The sequence below is a fragment of the Protopterus annectens genome, chromosome 3.part0, assembly GCF_019279795.1.
Source record: "Protopterus annectens isolate FY-2018-M chromosome 3.part0, PAN1.0, whole genome shotgun sequence".
NCBI classification, from domain to species: Eukaryota; Metazoa; Chordata; order Ceratodontiformes; family Protopteridae; genus Protopterus; species Protopterus annectens.
In genome coordinates, this window is record NC_056731.1 from 778,622,035 (window position 1) to 778,642,603 (window position 20,569).

At 37.9% G+C, this 20,569-nt stretch overlaps 1 protein-coding gene, 1 long non-coding RNA gene and 1 other non-coding gene across 7 annotated transcripts in view; 2 read left to right on the forward strand and 1 right to left on the reverse strand.

The window, feature by feature from the left end:
* Positions 1–17,042, reverse strand: part of PLEKHG4B (pleckstrin homology and RhoGEF domain containing G4B) — a 960,241-nt gene extending 943,199 nt beyond the window's left edge. For all 4 annotated transcript variants that reach the window (XM_044065125.1, XM_044065124.1, XM_044065120.1 and 1 more), the window contains exon 1: positions 16,715–17,042. In XM_044065125.1, the coding sequence (XP_043921060.1) occupies positions 16,715–16,768 (54 nt within the window). In that variant the 5' untranslated portion in view covers positions 16,769–17,042. The remainder of the gene's footprint in view (positions 1–16,714) is intronic.
* The window catches only part of LOC122796552, a 414,805-nt gene that overhangs the window by 357,192 nt on the left and 37,044 nt on the right, over positions 1–20,569 (forward strand). The gene's annotated exons all lie outside the window — the stretch shown is intronic.
* On the forward strand, positions 18,372–18,443 carry TRNAD-GUC. Its single transcript has one exon. It is a non-coding gene; the product is annotated as a tRNA-Asp (tRNA).

Consider the following 20,569-nt stretch of genomic DNA (forward strand, 5'->3'; position numbering starts at 1 on the left):
TTTTAATCTTGTGGGGAGGAAATGCAACTGCGGCATAAATTATGAGAATACTTGGAATAACCTGATATTACATCAAAGAGAAGAAACAAACTTTTGTAGCAGTAAAGTTTTAATTCTGAAAATATAGAATCAAATCCTTTGTGTCACTTAAGGGTGTTTATCATCTCCCAAAAGTCTCATTTCAATAAGAAACTTCCTATTTGGGATATTTTGGGAATGTGAAAGCATGACAACCCTAACTGTGCAAAAACAGAAGCTGTTCAAATACACAGTACTTCATTTTGCAGGCAGGCCAATATGTACAACGATATTTGAATTGCAGATCTGAGTACTTTATTTTTCAAATCCAGCCAAGATAAAAGTTTCTCTGTCATGACAAATCAGGTTCCCCTTTTATTTTTGGAGCTTCTCTGAAGGTGGGAAATTCTATTGAAAGCAGCTTTGCAATTGACCACGTATGTTGTAAAATGCTTAGCAAGAGCCACTGGAAATACAAGCTGCATGTTGTTACAGCATGGTAAGGGCTGTCACGTAGCTTTAGTTAGATGTAGCCAGAAATGTAGACTTGTGTACTAAAAATCCATGTTGTTGCACCCACCTATCATTTAAAATGTACTTTACCCTCAAAATGCAGCACCTATACACTTTTTTGGAAATGGACACATTATTACACTTACAGCCATTGTTGTTGTTGTTGTGTCTTTCGGCTTTTCCCGGTTAGGGGTCGCCACAGCGGAACTCCGGTCCGCTAATGATTGGTAGTTGATTTTTACATGCCGATTTACCAGCCCTGACGCACAACCTTCAATGAAGGTATGCCCATTCACGCATGTCTCCACGCAGAAGACGCTTTAGCTGAGAATCGAACCGGACAGCATCTTACTGTGAGGCAACAACGCTACCGCAGCACCACCACCGCGGTTTACAGCCATACAAGCCATATTTCTAGATGTGCAGTCCTAATCTGTAAGCATGATTTGTATAGCCACATACAATGCAGAGTAGTATATGGCAGTAGTTTAGAGTCCTAAACATTCTTTGTCCTTTCTGCCCGGAAGTTACTGAGATGCTCATCAAAAATGTACTTATATGAGCAAACGGATGATGCCCAAATATACCCTTGCTATTGATGATGGTAAAAGGTGCAATTCATAAAGAGGGCTCCAAACAAGGCCGCCATGAATAATTTATAACAGAATTAGATAAAGAATATAAACTCACATGGCAGCCTAGGGTAGCCATCTCACATTCAGTGATTTGTTGCTCCAGCAACCTGATAATGCACTTTTGTCATCTGTGGGATGCATAATGCTTAGAAAATGCTTAAAAACAATAATCAGATTGCTGACAACCCTCATAGTATATACAGCTCCTGAAGTGTGTGTGTATATATATATATATATATATATATATATATATATATATATATATATATATCTATATATATATATATATATATATATATATATACACACACACATATATGTGTGTGTGTGTGTGTGTGTGTGTGTGTATACACACTTACAGTATCTACAGCTGCAGTAGTTATTTTATGTGTATCTCCTAAAACTTTTTTTGCACATGTAGTTCTTTTCCTTCACAGTGCAATGCTAAGCAGTATGTGCAACTCAGAAATGGATCAGGACACTTATACATTGCATTCATACGTCACTAAGCATCAACATCTTCCCCTGATCAACAGTCTGCTGTTACATAGTAACCGCTTACATTCTGCATCATTGTCATCCATTTTATTCTTTACTTATCCACAGATTTTTTTGCTGCCAGACACTGGACTTAATAAATCAGGCCCTAACTGCCTCAAACCACACGCAATAACATACGCACACACACACACACACACACACACACACACACACACACACACATTTCCGCTCGCACACACCCGTGCATGCACGCACGTGTGCACATGTATAAAACACACAGTGTGCACAGATCTAGTACATGTACAAAGACTGTCAGTTTGTATGAAACAGGAAAACATGAGGTTTCCAAAGTGCTGAGATCTGGAAGCAGCACATAAGAAGAAAACAAATAAATAAATAAAGCATATAACAACACACCAACCTACTGAACATGAAAACAACCTCTTGCAGTATAAATAAAAGAAGGTGCAGGAGAAATAGAGGATGGTAGTGTACATGCACACTGAGGACATCTATCCTAAACAACAGTAGTATTCTAGACTTCAAAAATATTTCAAGTTAAAACATTTCTGCATCTTTGCAATCAGCTTCATCTTCAGAGAAAAACCCTTCATCAATTAGGCCACTTTGCTGATACCAAAAATAAGTAGTTCACTTCAGCTCTGTAGTCCTGTAAGTAATAAAATGTGTCATAATTTGCATTATACAACATTTAACTCATTACAGCCGTGTGCAGCTCTAGGCGTTTCTACAGTTACCTCCTACTGGTGCCTATAGGCGTCAAATATTGCTTACTCATATCTGCATTAATAATTCCAAAACCATACTACATATAAGGTGACAGAAGATTTCATCTTAATGCATACATGATGGTAAGCACAATTGTATTGATATTTGTCCTCTGTCTAATGCAGCTAAAGAGGTATTAAATATTATTTGTATGTTGTTTATTTGTATTGGAATAATTTTCATACTTCTCTAAATATTGCAACATTCAGGTAACACAGACAGAACTGCATAGCCTCACATAAAAGTGCACAGCTGTATGAAGAAAATCCTGCTGACAGTATGGGTCTTTCTTGAAGGGTCACTGAGATATCATAAGATGTGTATACAACATTACAAAATTAATATTTAATGCCTTTATTTTGGCTTATAAAATCCAGCCTAAAACATCAAACTGAATGAATGCCACAAATGTGAAGATTCATTTATCCTGAATAGTCTGCCATTTACAGTTTTCTAGTAGCATTTATGGTTCCAGAGATCTAAATATTTGTTTGAACTGTAAGGTGATAATTTATTTTTTTTAAAGGCTCAAACCACACTCACTGAGCTATACACACACTCAAAAGAGCTGTACTGGAGGGAATGAGTTAATTCATAAATGAGGGCTCTCCAGTACATATACTATGGCTCTCCTGACATACACTAGGGCTCTCCAGTACATACACTAGGGCTCTCCAGTACATACACTAGGGATCTCCAGTACATACACTAGTTTTATAATCGAGTGGTCTTTAGACCTTCTGTGGTCAAAAAACCCAAAGAAACTATCAGTACTACTTGAGAATCTCCAGAGTATTCCACGAGATGTGACCATGAAATTTTATAAATTATAAAACAATTACATAAAAAGATAAAAAAGATAGTATCCGAATAGCACCCAAGTACATTTTTGTTATTGAGAAGACATATTAATAACACTAACTGCCTTTTTATTAAACTGAATTAAATCATAAATTGCTTTTAATTTCCCAAGAGAATGAATCAGTTACAAAATCACTATACTCATTTACCAATTAAACTGAAATTTGTAACTGATACCTTCTGCAAAGCTGCTGCTCCTATGGGTGAACTGTGGACAGACACTTGGATACCAGTAACTCTTTTTCTACCTAAAGCAGCCATTCTTATCATTAACACTAACAAAAAAATTGCGTTGGAACTACTGTTAGCTTCTAATGGAACCTAGGATAAAAAACACTGCTATTATCAAACCTGTATATTGTATACTCTAGGAGCATAGAAGCCCGCTGCAGACATGTTTAACCCACACACTCAGGACAAGTGGTTATAAAGCTGACATCAAGTACATGACTTAATATAGTCCCTACAGTATGAGGTGAATAAACATATCACTTATTAGTCTGAAGATGAGCCCCATCATTGCCCTGCTAACCTTCAAATTATGCACAGATTTAGCAAGACTGCATTATAAAAAGACTGCCCAGTTACTAAGCAAAATATTGTATACACTCCTGGATTAAGTATACTGACCGCGTCAGGCCATTATTTTTAGAATATATGCAAAATCAAAACATTTGCTGGAACATACGATGTACCTATGCACTTAAGTGAGGTCAAAGGCAGGTTAATCAGAAAACCTGGATCGACAATATTCAGTCATTTACAAAATGCTTTATTTGAAATAAAAAGAGCATGCATGAATGTTACTAAAAAATGTCAAAACATATGCCTACTTCTGGCTTCCTGTCTAAACAAAGTCGGTCTTAAAACCTGTCTTTGCTTTTTTCAGTGCAGATAAACCTGTCAGGGCATGTAACTACTCTGAGAACCTTATGGCAGGTTAACTGCTAAAATGATTTAGGATCAGTGAATGCTATTGTTGAAAGTTGCACGTGATTAAAATGGGTTTTAAGACAGGTCATTCTTCAAAAAACAGTTATGAAAATAAGTGTTCGGATTGCATTCTAGCCCTTCAAAATGGTTCTTAAGGACTTCTGTAGTACCTTTGATTTTTAAAGGACATATTGTAAGGACAGTGTCAGGACAGGAAATGCAGGTTTGCAATAGATGCAATGAAAGGAGCTGCTACAGCAAAACAAGTCTTTTACAAATAATTTCACACAACAAAAAAAAAAAAAACAAAAACAGAATTTTAGCCTACAAGTTATTCTATAGAATTCAGTATGTGCCATAGTCAATAAATCCATGTAACTCAAACAGCTGGAAAACTGTCAACCCTATTCGGCATTCTGTTCAAGACCACACAATCTGGCAACCATGCTGAGAGTTTTTCTTTTCACATCTCAGCACCATTAAAAAAGGCTTTTTATGACTTTTTACAACTCCCAGAAAAAAAGAGATGAAAAGAAAAATAACTGCTACACTCAGGCCATGTTCAATAACTCGGGCATACCGCTGATCACTGTGCTTATTGGTTGAGTGCTTCATTTCCCATGAAACACGGTTTGATTCACAGATTTAAGGCTGTTTTTAAATAGTCTGTCAAAGCAAAAAGCTTAGCAAATGACCTTCCCGGTCAATGCAGCCAAGCAGTTCTCAGCATATTTCCACCATGCATTTAGCTTCCTTAATTGAACCAATGCCAAGAAACATATCCTTCCTTATGTGCGAGCACTGCTTTTTAATTCATTCATACATTTCATTCATGTATTCACTAATTCATTTGCAAGATGATCTTCCCTGCTGAATATTTTAATTTTCAGTGTTCCCTCAGATAATTATTACGAAAACCGATGTACAAAATCTTTTTTCTCCTCAGTATTAACATTTGGTAGCATTTCTGCCTATCATTCTGAAATTTCTTTTAAAGCACAGAACACAGCAAAACTAGAGTCCAATATTCTACTCTTACCACTCAGAATATTGCACAGTACTATATAAATCCTCACGACGCTTCAAGCAAGACAAAACAATGTACATGTATAATGTAAAAATCAATACAAGATGATAAATATGATATCTTTGAGAGAAACTGGCTAGGCTTAAAATACCCCACAAGGGTAGCTAGCCTACTATTTTCCCCTGGATCTACCGTATAAATCATCTGTTTCTAATACAGTATTGTGAGGTATCTAGGAATTTTTTAATAGAAAATATCCAGAAAAAATCATAAACAATCCATTACAGAGATCTGCACCTATATACTGCATTACACAAGAAGAACATATCCACCTGTCTATAATGTGTATGGGAGTGGGGGAGTGGAATGGAGTGACACTTGGAAAAGCAGGTAATAAAGATAGTACCCCATAAACAAATGATAGCCTATATATTTTACAAGTGTTTATAAGTCCTGTAACAAGGTTGCTTTCAAACTTTGTGCTTTGTTGCATAAACACTGTGATAAATCCCAACTGTATTTAAAATACCCATTTGTGTGTGTGCGTGTGTGTGTGTGTGTGTGTGTGTGTGTGTGTGTGTGTGTGTGTGTGTGTGTGTGTGTATATATACGCATGTGCATGTGTGTGTGTGTGTGTGTGTGTGTGTGTGTGTGTGTTTGACTGTGCTACAGCAACGGTGTACTGACCCTATGTAAGCTAATGCCAGTATCTAGACTTTCTTGTAAACCTATAGCTTTTTGTTTTATACTCTTAATTTTTACCATCTTACTTGTACCTTTCTTAAAAATCTTTGTTTTTTGCATAATAGTTGTACCTTGTACAGTTGTTTGCACATACACATTTTAATGTTTTTGAATGTTTCATTACTGCCAATCTAAATACATTGCATTAACTGTATTACTGTATTGTGCACAGAATTTGTAAATTCACTGCCAGTTGCCTATTCCAAGGCAAACCAGGACATGAACTCTAACTTAATATGCCTTTCCAGGTAACGACACTTTAAGAAACTGCAGAGTCTACACTTCCCTGGGACTATAGGAAAAAAAAATAATATGGGGTATTTAAACTGAAAAAAATTCTGAGTTAGAGTTAAAAAGGCAGTTTTCAAATTCTGATAAAATCCAGCATGCCAGTGACGCATGTTATATCCAGCAGGCAATCCCTAGTGCTTTTCCTTGTGTCTTTATATCGTTACATTAGACTGTAGCATGTGCCACACTGCTTTGGAAAAGGGCTCTCTTCTGTGTTTGTAGTCATATCTGATGTTCTTAAAAGACTACTTTGCAGTTAAAAGAGCTATATGTATGTTGAGGAAAGTGAGAATAAAATAAAACATGTGGTGATACAATTTAAAGACAAAAGAATAAACGTAGTACTAGTTACTCATACTGTAAAGCAAAAGAGAGAAACTGGAGGCAGGCAAAAGCATTAACCTGCACTGAAGCATGCATTTACTTATTTATTTATTTTTAGTCTTCCTAGTGAAAACAGCAGTAGCAGTTCAATTTAAAAAGAGATGCCTTAGCAGAGAGGAGCTGTTGTAAGATGTTTGCTGAAATCCTTAACGCTGGATTGCACACCAGTCAATCTCTGACGGACTGATGCTCTTCTCCTCACCCTGTCGATCTGAAGAACTTCAAGTCCATAATGACAGGAGAGTGATTGGCATTCCTGTGCACACCGTACCATTTGTGCTAAAGGAAAGTGGCCGTGGACCTGAACAGGAACACAAGTTACAGCAAAGGATAAGGGAGAACCATTAACTAATATGCACAATTCAGATTAAATGGTAGGATGTCAAAAATAACTACTTGGAACTGGTCAGTACCTTTGCACAAAGGCCATGTTAAGGTTACCCCGACTGCCATTCAGCAAAAACTGCAATTGGGTTCTACTCCCAGTTCTATGCTCTAACACTGAATGCCTCAAATCTGTATTTTCATGTGTTATAGAACATGTTGGGTATGTTTAGCCTCATTTGCTGCTGTGCTACACAAGGGACAAGCAAAAGATATTTCATTCAGGGTAAAGTGCGACTGCCGATTGAGGGGCTTCTTGAGACTGACTAGGCTTATCCACAACATGCAGCTGAAAATCAGTGCCGAGTTAGAGTGATTCTTTGTAGCTTATCATTTTACACATGTTGCTGCCTCACAGTTCGTGGTTCTTTAGTTTGGCTCCCAGTTGAGATGCTTTCTGGGCATTGCTTACGTCTTCTCAGTGTCCATGTGGGTTTTTCAGCAGGGACTCAGGATTCCTCCCAAATCACAGTGATTTAGTTATCCATCCTATGGGTGAGAAGTTAAACCAAAGTCTCATTTGCCTGCACTGGTGGTAGCTCAGGTGGATGAAAACATCCCATGACAGTTAGCAAAAAAAGAGTAGAGGAAGTCCCTGGTACCCTATCCAAAGTTTCCCTAGCTGATGCAAACACCACCTCTGATCTTCCCTGAAAAAAAAGCTAGTGGTTTAATGGGACTAATCCAGTCAACAAAATGTAAAAAAAATGATCAAACTGCAGTTAGTTATGTAGGCTGTGTGAATGTGATGTACATGCATATTGAGATGACCTGGCATCAACTTGTCCTGCACTGGCTCTTGCCTTACACCCTTTAGTTGGTGGGATAAGTTCTGGCACCCTATAGTCCTTTATCAGAAAAGGCAGGTATTGTAAATGGAGAGATGTTTCAGAGTAGTTATCAGTCTGGGCATGATTCTGTTTCTGAAGCAGTACTACCATTTAAGTTCCTTATAAAATGATTAGGGAACAATGAAAGCCATAGCTGAATTCTGGCAAAGAGACCATCAGGTGAGTTGTAGAAGCAGATAAATTCCGATTAACATTAAGACCCCTTAAAAAGAGCACAACATGATGGAAAGTAAAAAAAAAAAAGATTCATATATCAACCAGAAACACATCTAAACACCAAAGACCTCCCAAACACAAACACAAGCACGCTACACATAATACTTCCTCTGCAGAACACGATACACATAATAGCTCACTCAACAGTGTCTCACCTGTCAAGCCCTTAAGCAAAACACAAAGCTAAACATATTAGTCATAGGTGATTCCATTGTGAGGCATACAGATGCCCCTCTCACCAGGCTGGATAAGGAAAAGGTCAGCTATCTGTCAGGTACTAGGATCCACCATATCACACATACACTTAAATCTGTCAACAACAGGTAGTGTCATGACTCTGTCATAGTACATGTTGGTGTGAACGACTTGAGAGGAACCTCTGTGTTCTATATGAATAGAGACATGACTGAGCTCTCGGATTATGTGTCTCAGGCAGGCAAGTCCCAAGCCTTAAGCAGCATTTTACCTTCACCTAGGCTGATGCCTCACTACCAGCAGAAAATGAATTACTTCAATAATTGGCTTAGTTTCTGGTGTCATTCTAAGGGGATCCAGTATCTGTCAGTCTGGGGTGACATGACTGACAGACCTTAATGCCTTGCCAGAGATGGTCTTCATCTGTTAACTCTGGGATTTCGGCTATTGGCTAAGACTCTTGCCACCCCCATAGTAGCTTTTTTAGGTGGTGTTTCAAGGACAAAATTCCCGATGTAAAAACTCAATCTAAAAACACTCAAGGTTATGCTGCTAAACACTAGGAGTCTTAATATGAAACTTCACTCACTGGAAGCATTCCTCACCTTGAAAGATGCAGACATTTGTGCAGTCATGAAGACCTGGTTGAAGGCTGTGGAAAGCAACCCATCCATACTTGGTTACACCTCTTTCCACACATTCAGACCACATACTGAAGGAGTGAAGACTAAAGGAGGTGGTGGATCAATGTTCATTAAAGAGAAATACACCTCCCGATTGGAGATACTTCAGGTGCAATTAGCTGCTGGTAGGACACCTACTCAAGTCATTGTCAGCTACAGGACCCACTCCATGAATCAGGACATCCACTCTACCTATTTAGATCTACTTGAGTCTATCAAGATACATCTGAACACCATGGTTTTGGGCAACTTTAACTACCATTCATTGACTGGGGAAATTACTTGTTCTCAAACTCACTTGCCCAGAAGGTTCCGCGACTTTGTTAACTCCAATGCCCTGGACCCCCGCAAGGGGTGCCAACATCCTGGATCTGATGCTTACCGATATGGGGGACCACTGTAGCACCCCCACTGTGAGGTCTTCCCTGGTTAGATCTGACCACAAATCAGTCTCTTTCGAAGTAACTATCACACCTGACCCCCAGCCCAGCAGCAGCTAAACTAAAAAACCTACCAAAGCAGATTATAACGTCTTACGGGGTCATATAAATAGCTTCACTAAACTTCACTGCACTCCCCCCAGATGGAATTGGCAGCTATGTCGGGTTCTATACCAATGCTTTATACAAACACCTGTATAACTGCATTGACTCAGCTGTACCTGATAGAATCAAAACAAGCTCCTCAAGGAAGAGCAAACCTACCTGGTGGACTACTGCCATTAGCAGGCTTTACAATAAAAGGAAGAAATTGCTGTCTAAGAGTAAGAGGGAGTGAGCCCTAAACTGGAAGCACTCCCTCCTTAGCTTAAACAAGCAAATAAACTTCTTGTGAAGTCCTCCAAAGCAAACTATGAATCCAAATTTGCTTCCTCAACTAAGGACAACCATATGCATTCTTTAGTTACATACATAGCCTAAAAGGAAAGGTCCAGATCTGCGCCAAACTGGTAGTTAATGATGCCACAAATACTGAGCCTGTGGACATAGCTAACCTGTTGGCTGACAGGTTCTGTGCAAACTTCATTCCCCTGTGCCCACCACATGCTACCCCATGACATCCCTACCACCTGTCCCCTACCTTGTATCTCTAAAGAGCCAGTCATAAACACCCTCTCTAAGGCCAAAAACACGGCATCTATCAGACCTGATAACATCCCTGGCTGCATACTACATGGGTTCCAACAAGAATTAGCAACACCATTGGGCACTCTTTTCAATCATAGTCTAAGCACCGGCTTTGTCCCAGCTGAATGGAAAATGGCACTGTTATTCCCATGCACAAAGATGGTGCTTCCACTGACCCTGGGAACTACAGACCAGTTAGCCTGACTAGCCTTATCTGCAAGGCCATGAAGTGAATCTTCAAGGACCTTATCAACAAAGATATAGGTAATCTCAAAACATTTGATCTACTCAGTTTGGATTTGTCAATGGGAGATCATGCCTGTTAAACCTGGTGGACTTCTTTGAGACAGTCACCCAGACCCTGGATGAGGGGAAATCTGTGCATACAGCCTAACTATTCTTAGCCAAGGCTTTTGGCACTATCCCTCACTCGGGCATCATTGACAAACTCACCCAGTTAGGTATCAACCCTTATATCATTAGATGGGTTGCTAACTGGCTCATTGATAGAGCACATATAGTTAAAACAGGGGAATACACCTCCAATAGCAGACCTGTAACCAATGGTGTTCCACAGGGATCAGTCCTGAGACCACTACTGTTTAGAATCTATTTCTCTGAAGTACAAGCAAAAACTAAAGGTCTGTGGCTGACAAAGTTTGCTAATGACTGCAAATTGGGAGTTGTCATAGAATCTTTAAATGATGTCAACATTCTAAGAGGTTCATACACAAACAAATGATTGGTGCCAAAGTCATGGCCTTAAGAGCAAAGCAAAAAATGTATTATCATCCCCTTTAGTAAGAGTGATGTTCCTGCTAACTACCACATCAATAGCAAGACCCTAAGTACACACTCAGTGGTGCGAGACCTGGGCACGCAGGGTGACAGCAATCTTACCTTTGATTGCCATGTCTCCAAAATGGTAAGAAGGGCATTCTGCATTGCTCATCTCATATGTAAGGGCATTGTCTCCTGACAAAAAGAAGTTATAACCTCTCTGTACTCTTCCTTCATCAGGCCAATAATTTAGTACAATGCCCTTTTGGTATGTACTTTTCCAAGCACCTGCAGCAACTGGAGAAACCACAAAGGTTCCTCATCAGAAAAATTCAGGGTCTTCAGCATCTGTCTTATGTGGATCATCTGAAATCACTGTCATTTTATTCTGTTTCATACAAACTACTCAGAGGTGATCTCTGTCTTGCATATAAGGCAATCTCTGACCCTGCTTTATTTGGAAATGCTGCATATCCACAAGTCAAGTATTACATGGGTTACGTACTCTAAAGACCTTAACCTGGTATGTGACATTCATAGAACCTGTTGGAGTGATAGATTTGTCTACCAGAGGTTACCACACCTTTGGAACAGAATCCCACTATACCTCTCAACCTCTTAGAGCAAAAAAATCTGGACAAAGCCTAAAATGATGGGGGGATGGGGGGGTGGGTAAATAGGGACATATTTTAAATATTGCTCTTACAAACTTAGAAAGTTGATAGAATAATAGGTTTTGCATAGCATGAATTTTCTGAAGGATGTGGAGTCTTAAACGCAAATGTTTGCCATTATTTAATTACTTCAATCCTTAGCTATTTACCAGAAAAGTACAGATTTTAGGAGCAACACACCAAAAATAGGAGGCAAAAATCTGGACATTCTTTGAAAATCTATACAGTTGAGAGGTACTACTTCATGTCAAATGGCGCACCTCATTGGCCCTCTTCAAATCCAGTCTGAACGATTGGATGGGTAACCATAAATTCACCCTGGGAGTTCCATCTGTTCCTCTCTTGTACACGAGCATTAGGTGCTGATTGTGGAAATAAGGGTAGAACTTGGCTTGGCTTGTAAGGGCCTTAGGACCATTAGCCTAGTAACTTCCTATGATCAAGATTTGATAACCCCACTTATACTTTGCAAAGCAGATAAATAAAAAACATTCAATTCAAATGTCTGTTTGTTTATGTTAAAAAAATGTTCTGCATTGCACAGTACAAAAGTGGAGGTTTTCGGATGCAAAACCCAAACTTAAAGCTGTACAACATTTACTATTTATAACCTTTACTTCTGTGCCAAACGACCAGACAGTTGAAACAAAAATGCTTGTACCATTTAAATATATATGCAGTACTGCTAAAAATATACAGTGCTACCATCCAGTAGAGCAAACCAAGCCTACTTACAAAACCATGCACAATTATTGTCTGAAGTATCAACTGAGTATTTTAGTGAAAATGTTTTATCCTACACTGTAATTAGCTCCTAGTTCACAGTACATACATCCCACGGTACTGTACAACCTACTCTTTAAGCAAGGAAAAAAAGTAGGTCTACACTTAACTCTACAGTACACAACAAAGTACACTATTATATACTTTGCAATATGGAACAAAATGCAATATAAAACTTCTTTGGTTCAAAATGCAGCACCTTATGGTACAAAACACTGCTAGTTACCCTAGATAAAAATGTGGCTAAATATGACATGATTTAAGAATGTTTTTTTTTTATTTAAGTTTGATACAGTATATAGGAAAGGCACTGACCGCCAAAACCTGCTTTCACGAGTGACACAGGCATACCTATCAACTTCTTAGCAGAATAAATGTGGACAAAGCCTAAAATAATGGGGGGGGGGCAATGGCACAAAAGTAGGGGCAGATTTTAGATATTGATCTTATAAACTTAGAAAGTTGTTAGAATAACAGAATTTAGGTTAACATGCATTTTCTGAAGGATATGAAGTCTGAAACTTAAATGTATGTTACTGTTTAGTGAATTCAATCCTTAATGATTTGGTAAAAAAACACCGATTTTATGAAGAAGAGATAAAAAACATGAAGCAAAAATCTGGACAATCTGCAAAAATCTGGACAGTTGAGCAGTATGGACACAGCAGGGGACAAGCAAACAAACTGATCAATTTATAAAAACGTAGGTAATGAGAATTAATGTAAAAATGCTAAACTGAAAGTAAACCATGCACACTTTATTAACTACGCACACAATAAAAAGTGACCAGAATTCACAAATACTCATAATAATCTCTTAAAATCCACCTTTGATTTCAGACCCATACAATTCTTCTAACCCTTGGAATAAACTCTCAAACTTGTCAATAATTACAAAATATAACAGCTTATTAAAGTTTCAACATGGCATCCGGATAGGTAGAAGTACTGTAACAGTCCTGTAGATCGCCATGTATGCAACTCTGCTGGATCTAGACAAAAGTAACAGGACAGTTACTTCACTGGTCTCACTAAGGCCAATAATGTTAACAACCTGATCTTCCAATAATCCATACACAAAAGTGCTCCTCCCAGCAGGGATTGACTAGTTTACCAGCTACATGCAACATAAATTGTTTGCTGTCAAACTGAGATCTCACTACCCTTTGATCTCTTCATACAAACAGCCCTTCAGGCCTCTACCCTAACGACATTACTCCGTTATTATGTCATCTCAAATGTCAGTATACTCTTTATGCTGGTGATATATATAGTCATCTTCCACTGATCAACCTATGTATATAGTCATCTTCCACTGATCAACTATATATATAGTCATCTTCCACTGACCAACCTATATATATATATATATATATATATATATATATATATAGTCATCTTCCACTGATAAACCTATATATATAGTCATCTTCCACTGATCAACCTCTTCAACTATCAAAAGTTAAACAGAGTCTGACTATTATAACCTATGTCTCTGGCTGCATGCCAGTGCCACAGTAAAGTTCAACCAAAAAACAAAGCCATTTTTAGCATATAAACTAACACCAGGCTATTTATAGCCTAGTCTGACAAAGACATCCTATTAAGATGTCCACGAGCCACTCCTTGTCTAGCTGCAGACCACCTACATTTCTTATCCTTAGTCCTTTTTCTGTTCTTGCATCACAATCTCACACCATCATCTGTGTGGCTGTTCTGTTCATTTAGTATTTATAATGTCAGCCTGTGATTTTTCAAGTATGTTAATGATTACTTGCAGCTTATACTAAATGCCTGCACATGAGTTGTGTTTTAAAGGTGTCATGTGCAATTTGCCTTTTATGTTCCTCTTCATTTAATTGTGTTTTGTGCCCAGGGCTAACCTGGTCAAGAAATGCAAACAAATAAGTTAATTAATGAATGCATATTTGAAAATGGTCTATAATTGATAAGTGTACCACCCTGTCATCAAAAGTTTAAAAAAATGAATTTAGATTAGCAGACTGCAAGCAGAAAGTGATGTGCAACAGGTTTATGATATCTGTGCTGATGTGAGAGTGAGGTTGGTTTACAGAACAGCAACAACAGTAACATGCTAGTATTGCTAGTGGTTTATATAACACTCATATATAATAATATAATAATCCTAAAATAGTACCCAGGATCAGTGTTAAAGCAGGAAAGCATTACAAGCATCAGCCCACCACTTTGATAACCATAAGCTTTGGCTACTTAGGCTCTTGAGTTCATTTATGCTACAGCCAACTCCCACATGATGTGCATAAACTGTGTGCTACTGACAATCGCAGTGATCTCAATTCGGCTGCCACAGTTCCGCTCTCCTATTCGATACTACAACATGAAAAATTGCTACTGTACATGCCTTCTATGATGCTGATGCCCGTGACTTAACAATGATTAATGCATTATGCTGTCCAGGTTAATCCTTTCGTGCCCTTGGCTGTTTTCCAGGGAAAACCGATGGTGTTATTAATACTGACTATGGTAAATTTGACCAGGAATCTGTGTCAACGCCCTGCTTTTTGTTGACAAGTGCCATGTATTCTTTTACATCCATAAAAACTACTTCTATATCAGGCAGCTAGGACTTCATTTTACTGTATCCTCTGAAGGGCAGCACCATAGGACTACAGCCCTTCCTACACTGCAATGATGATATCTACATGGCTTACATGGAGGACAGAACCTGCAACCACAATTAATTTCTTAAATCAAACTGCATGTCTTCCTTGCCACATGCAGTGAGTACATGTGATGAAACAGACATAAAAATCCTAGAAAGACAAAGAATACGGTAAACAGTACCAGAATGTATCACTGTCAGCTGGTCTGTATACAAATAAATTGTATCATGTTACTTAAGCACTGACTACACTTGCAGGTTAATCAGTCAGGAGGTAGAGAAAGTGCAGAATAGGTGCAGCGGGAGGAAAAAGGAAAGCTGTTCAGGTTTTAAAACAACAAAAAATAAAGGCAGGATGGAAAAAGTGTGCAGCGTGCCTCAAAGACATAGAAAAAGTGGACAGACAGGTTGCTGAGGTGGGGGTGGGGAACTTACCACTGAAACACCTGAGGGGGAAAACCAGGGCAGACAGTCAACATAAGATTCAGTGTGGTGCAATGTTGCAACGTGTGTGTGTGTGTGTGTGTGTGTGTGTGTGTGTGTGTGTGTGTGTGTGTGTGTGTGTGTGTGCGTGTGTGTGTGCGTGTGCGCGTGCGTTTCTGCTCACTGTGTATGCGTTTTATTTGTTATCTGCACGTGTGTGTGTGTGTGTGTGTGTGTGTGTGTGTGTGTGTGTGTGTATCTGTGTGTGTGTGTGTTGATGGAAAAATATGTTCATGCCACAATCAATGTAACAATAACTTGAGCTGTGCTAACTTTGCAGTGAATATAACCATGGTTATACCACATAGTATTTTTATATAAAACACGTAGAGTTAGAATATCTAGAGCTCTCCACCAAAACAGTGCCGTACCCATGAAACAGGAAGCATTCTTAACAAGGTACTTGTGCAAAGGTAGTGTGTACAGCAACAGCTTATACTAATACTTACAATGGCTGATGAAGAATCTGAAGTCTCGGCATGTACTTTGCAAAATTCAGACAGGAGGGTGAGTTAGTGGGATATGTTACACTGAGTAGCTGCAAAATAAGTGAAATGAACAAGATTAGGAAAAAGGTAGGGAGAAAGCATACATGGAAAAGGAAAGACTGGAAAAACAGAACTTTAGAAATGGAAAGAAGAAACATGACAGGTACATAATGTAAGGCACTTCGCAAAGCAAACTACCCATGATGACTGCCTACTCAATATTTTACAGAAACAAATGAAATATTTCTTGATAGCAAAAGACAAAAAGCACAAAGCAACACTGCTATACAGGACAGAATACATACAGTAGAATGATATTGTCACTTGGAGAAATAAGTTTAAAATAATGATGGAATCTCAGGAGGTAGTATAAAATATTTTCTGAAAGAAGATTCACTACTGAAATGATAAGTTTAGCCAGGACAGTACATAAGCAAAAAGAGTTAAAAATCAGATGGCAACATTGAAGATTTCTTGGCAAAACTATAACTACATCAGGCTTTACTCTTAAAGGAAACCGTGAGCTGAGGTCATAGTACAAAGGATTATCATTACGTTACTAATTTAAGAAATGTAGCTCCAATCAGTGTAAAAAAACTCTGCACAGGAAGAGAGTTTATCTGTATTACTGCTGAGGATTATCATTGCCGTTATAATACCGAAAAACACATCAGAGCAACATAAAGTAAGACATGGATGATATAACATACCTTTATACTCAGGTAACTATCCCCACTTCTTGCCTTTGTAGCTTTGTGATTCATAATGATACACTACACAGCCACTACTAACAGATTATCATGTAGAAGAATTCCACATAAATCCACTCTGGGAAGAGCACGGCGGTTTCTGTAGGCAACAGGTCCATACCATCCTTAATCCTAATCCTTGTGCACAGGTGCTTTCTCTGGCCTCTTCCTCCTTACCTACACCTTGGCACTAAGGTGAACTTCCTGTGGAGACATTATGGCAAAGGTGGTTCAGTCAGACCAGTTTCTCTGACCATAAGAGCATGGACTGAGCTTGTGCTATCACAGACTGCTACTGCTGTTCCCTTGCTGATTAATTATGCATTCTGGTGTGACTTCCTGCTCCATTCTCAAACAGAGATCCTCCCTATGAAAAACAATACAAAACTACCACTGAGCTCCCTGCCTGGCAGGAAGCCAGCCCCCAGCCCATCCCCCCTCCTTTTCATATTCAAAAGAAAACTTAACTCTGAAGTACTGCCTAGCAAGCAAAGCTTTTTCTTCCATGTGAAAAAAGACATCCATTCTCTCAGCAATGTACTATAAGAAACCAGAATGGTCCCAATCATCTAAAAGCACTATTTTATTAGCTGATTTGGTCCTAAAACTAACACTGTACATATGATAAACAGCTGCAACAGTTACTACAACCATTTATTACACTTCACCGATGTCTCACATGCAGGGCTGTGAAGGACAATGGTGAAAAAATAAGGCAATTTTGAGTGTGTGTGTGTGTGTGTGTGTGTGTGTGTGTGTGTGTGTGTGTGTGTGTGTGTGTGTGTGTGTGTGTGTGTGTGTTGGCCCGCGTTTGTCCATGTGCCACATGTTCATTTACGTACAAGAGAGGAAGAGAAAAGTTGAACACTAATTTGTACCTGATAATAAAACAGACCAACTGTTATCAGAGATAATCAACCCTTGCACCACACTAAGTGTCTGAATTTTCTATAGGTTCACTGCTATAAAGCCCTTTCAATGCACCAGCTATTTATGAAGTAGGGAATACGGGTACATACAAAATATGGGACCAATTTATTTCTGAAGTTCGACACATAAATGCAACAGTTACATTTATAGCTATCAAGAATTCATATCAGTAATCAAGGATAAAACTGAAAATAATGAAGAACAGATTCCCCCAAATCAGGGAAATTTAAAATATGAATTATTCACTTAGAAGGTGGATGGGACAAGAGGATTTATATTAATACATGTTTTTTAAGTATTACAAAGTATGCAAGTATACTGCCTGACATTACCCAGTGGTTGTAATATTGTTTTGTCACAAAGAATAATTTCTGTGAGAAACAGAGCAAAACTTGAAGCAAAAATCATGAATGCCTGAAAATCAGGTATGGTTACATTTAAGGGTACAGTGGCAAGTGAATACAGATACCACTCTCCAGTTCAGATGCCATTTAGTTTATCATTCTGGTATAACTTCAGCTCTAATGAAAGAAAATATATACTTCATTTTAGAAAAGCTATTTTAAATCAGTGTGCAAGACTGCTATTTATAACACCTTGTAGTCTGTTGGCTAAATACTCAGACCTAAATTTTACTTATATCTTAATTTATATGTATTTTTTGCACTGATGGAATAAAACCTTGGGGTCCCTAGTGGTCTAGTGGTTAGGATTTAGTGCTGTCACCACTAAGGCCTGAGTTCAATTCTCAGTCAGGGAATTTCAATGAATTTTGGGGGTATTGGCATACAATATATATATATATATATATATATATATATATATATATATATATATATGTATGTATATATCATTCCCGTCAACTGTACAGATTTTCACAGACTACCCAGATTTTTGCCTCACATTTTTGGTCTGCTTCTCATAAAATCTCTATTTTTCTGTCAAATAATTGAGGGTTGAAATCAGAAAATAATGGCAGACATTTGAGTTTCAAGTTTCATACCCTTCAGAAAATTCATACTAATGCAAACCTGTCATTTAGCAAATTTCCCTATTTTTGGGCCTTTGTAGTCCCATTATTTATGGCTTTGTCCAGATTTCTTACTCTAAGAGGTTGGCATGTATGATGTATGTATATATATATATATATATATATATATATCTTTATATATATATATATATATATATATATATATATATATATATGTGTGTGTGTGTGTGTGTGTATGTATAAATATATATATATATATATATATATATATATATATATATATATATATATATATACTCACACACACACACACACACACACACACACACATACACACATATATATATATATATATAGATATATATATATCTAGGGTCTATATCATAATGTCGAAGTCTGATAACTTTAAAGCACTAAAGGTCGAACTTGAATGTTCGAAGTGTCAGAACTTCGAAGCATATAGTGGAGTGCAGGAAGGGAAGATTTCCTTTCACTGCACTGTAGTGCCATCTCGGAGTTGGTATATTTAAGTAGGGGGGGTGTGGGAGGTGCAGGGAGGCTTGCATAGAGCATTTTTTTCTGTTTTAGGTTTTAAATGTTTTTTTTTTTGACATTCAAAGTTCTGACACTTTGAACATTCCAGTTCAACCTTAAACGCTTCAAAGTTGTCAGACTTCGACAATATGATATATACTTTTGCCCCCATATATGCTGACCTGTTTATGGGATACTTAGAGGCACAATATATTTATATGGAAGGTTTTCCATATTTAAGACAGCTTGTCATGTGGCGTCGATATTTAGACGATTGTTGGGTCATATGGCAGGGCAGTTTACAGGAATGGGATAGTTTTAAAAGGTATTTAAATGCCAATGAGTATGGTATTACTTTTATTGGCAAGCTTGATTTATTTACATTTGACTTGTTACAAAGGTGCTTGATGGCACAATAGTTACTTCATTATATCCTAAACCTTTTTCTAAAAACTCTAATCTTCATGCCCATAGCTGTCATCCTTCTCATAACATCAATAATATTCCATTTGCACAGTTTCAAAGAATTAAGAGAATCTGTTCGAATATTAGTGAATATGATAGACAAGCAATTGATCTGAAACAGTGGTTTTTGGCCCGTGGATATAATAAAGGGAAAATTGAGAAAGCCTATAAACAGGTACAGACAATGGATAGAGGGGTTTTGTTGCAGGATAGTTTGCGTCCGAAAGGCGGCCTGTCTAAGAGTGTGAGATTTATCACAACCTATGCTAGTAATACTTCCAAGATTAAGGAAGGTATTTCCAAATATTGGAACATATTATATATGGATCCATTCTTTTCTACTTTGTTAAATTCCAGATGTGAGTTTGGATACAGAAAGGGGAAGTCAATAGGGCAGTGGTTATCATCATTTAAGAAAGGGCTTTGCCCTAAAGAAGAAGTTGGGCCCAAGGTAAAAGGTAATACATACTGTGGTCACTGTAAATATTGTAAATTAATGTCCAAGACTGGTTCATTTACATCTATTAATACTAGAAAAGTATATGATATTACAAGCCTTATTACATGTTCCTGGGTGGTTTATATGGCTATATGTCAGTGTGGGGCATTTTATGTAGGACAGACCTCTTGTACATTAAAACAGAGGATTGCCCTTCATATTAGTGACATAAAATGCAAAAGGACACGCAGTGCTTTGTGCAAACACATTTTGGTACATTCTACAGCACACTTTATTTTTGTAGGGATTGATAGACTTACCACACTGGTTAGCAGTGAAACAGCCAGACATAATATGTTGACATCCAAGGAGCGTAGATGGATAGTAAATTTGGGGGCTCTTTTCAAGCCAGGTCTTAATGACCATTGGTAGTTAATGACAATAGATAGTTTGTTGT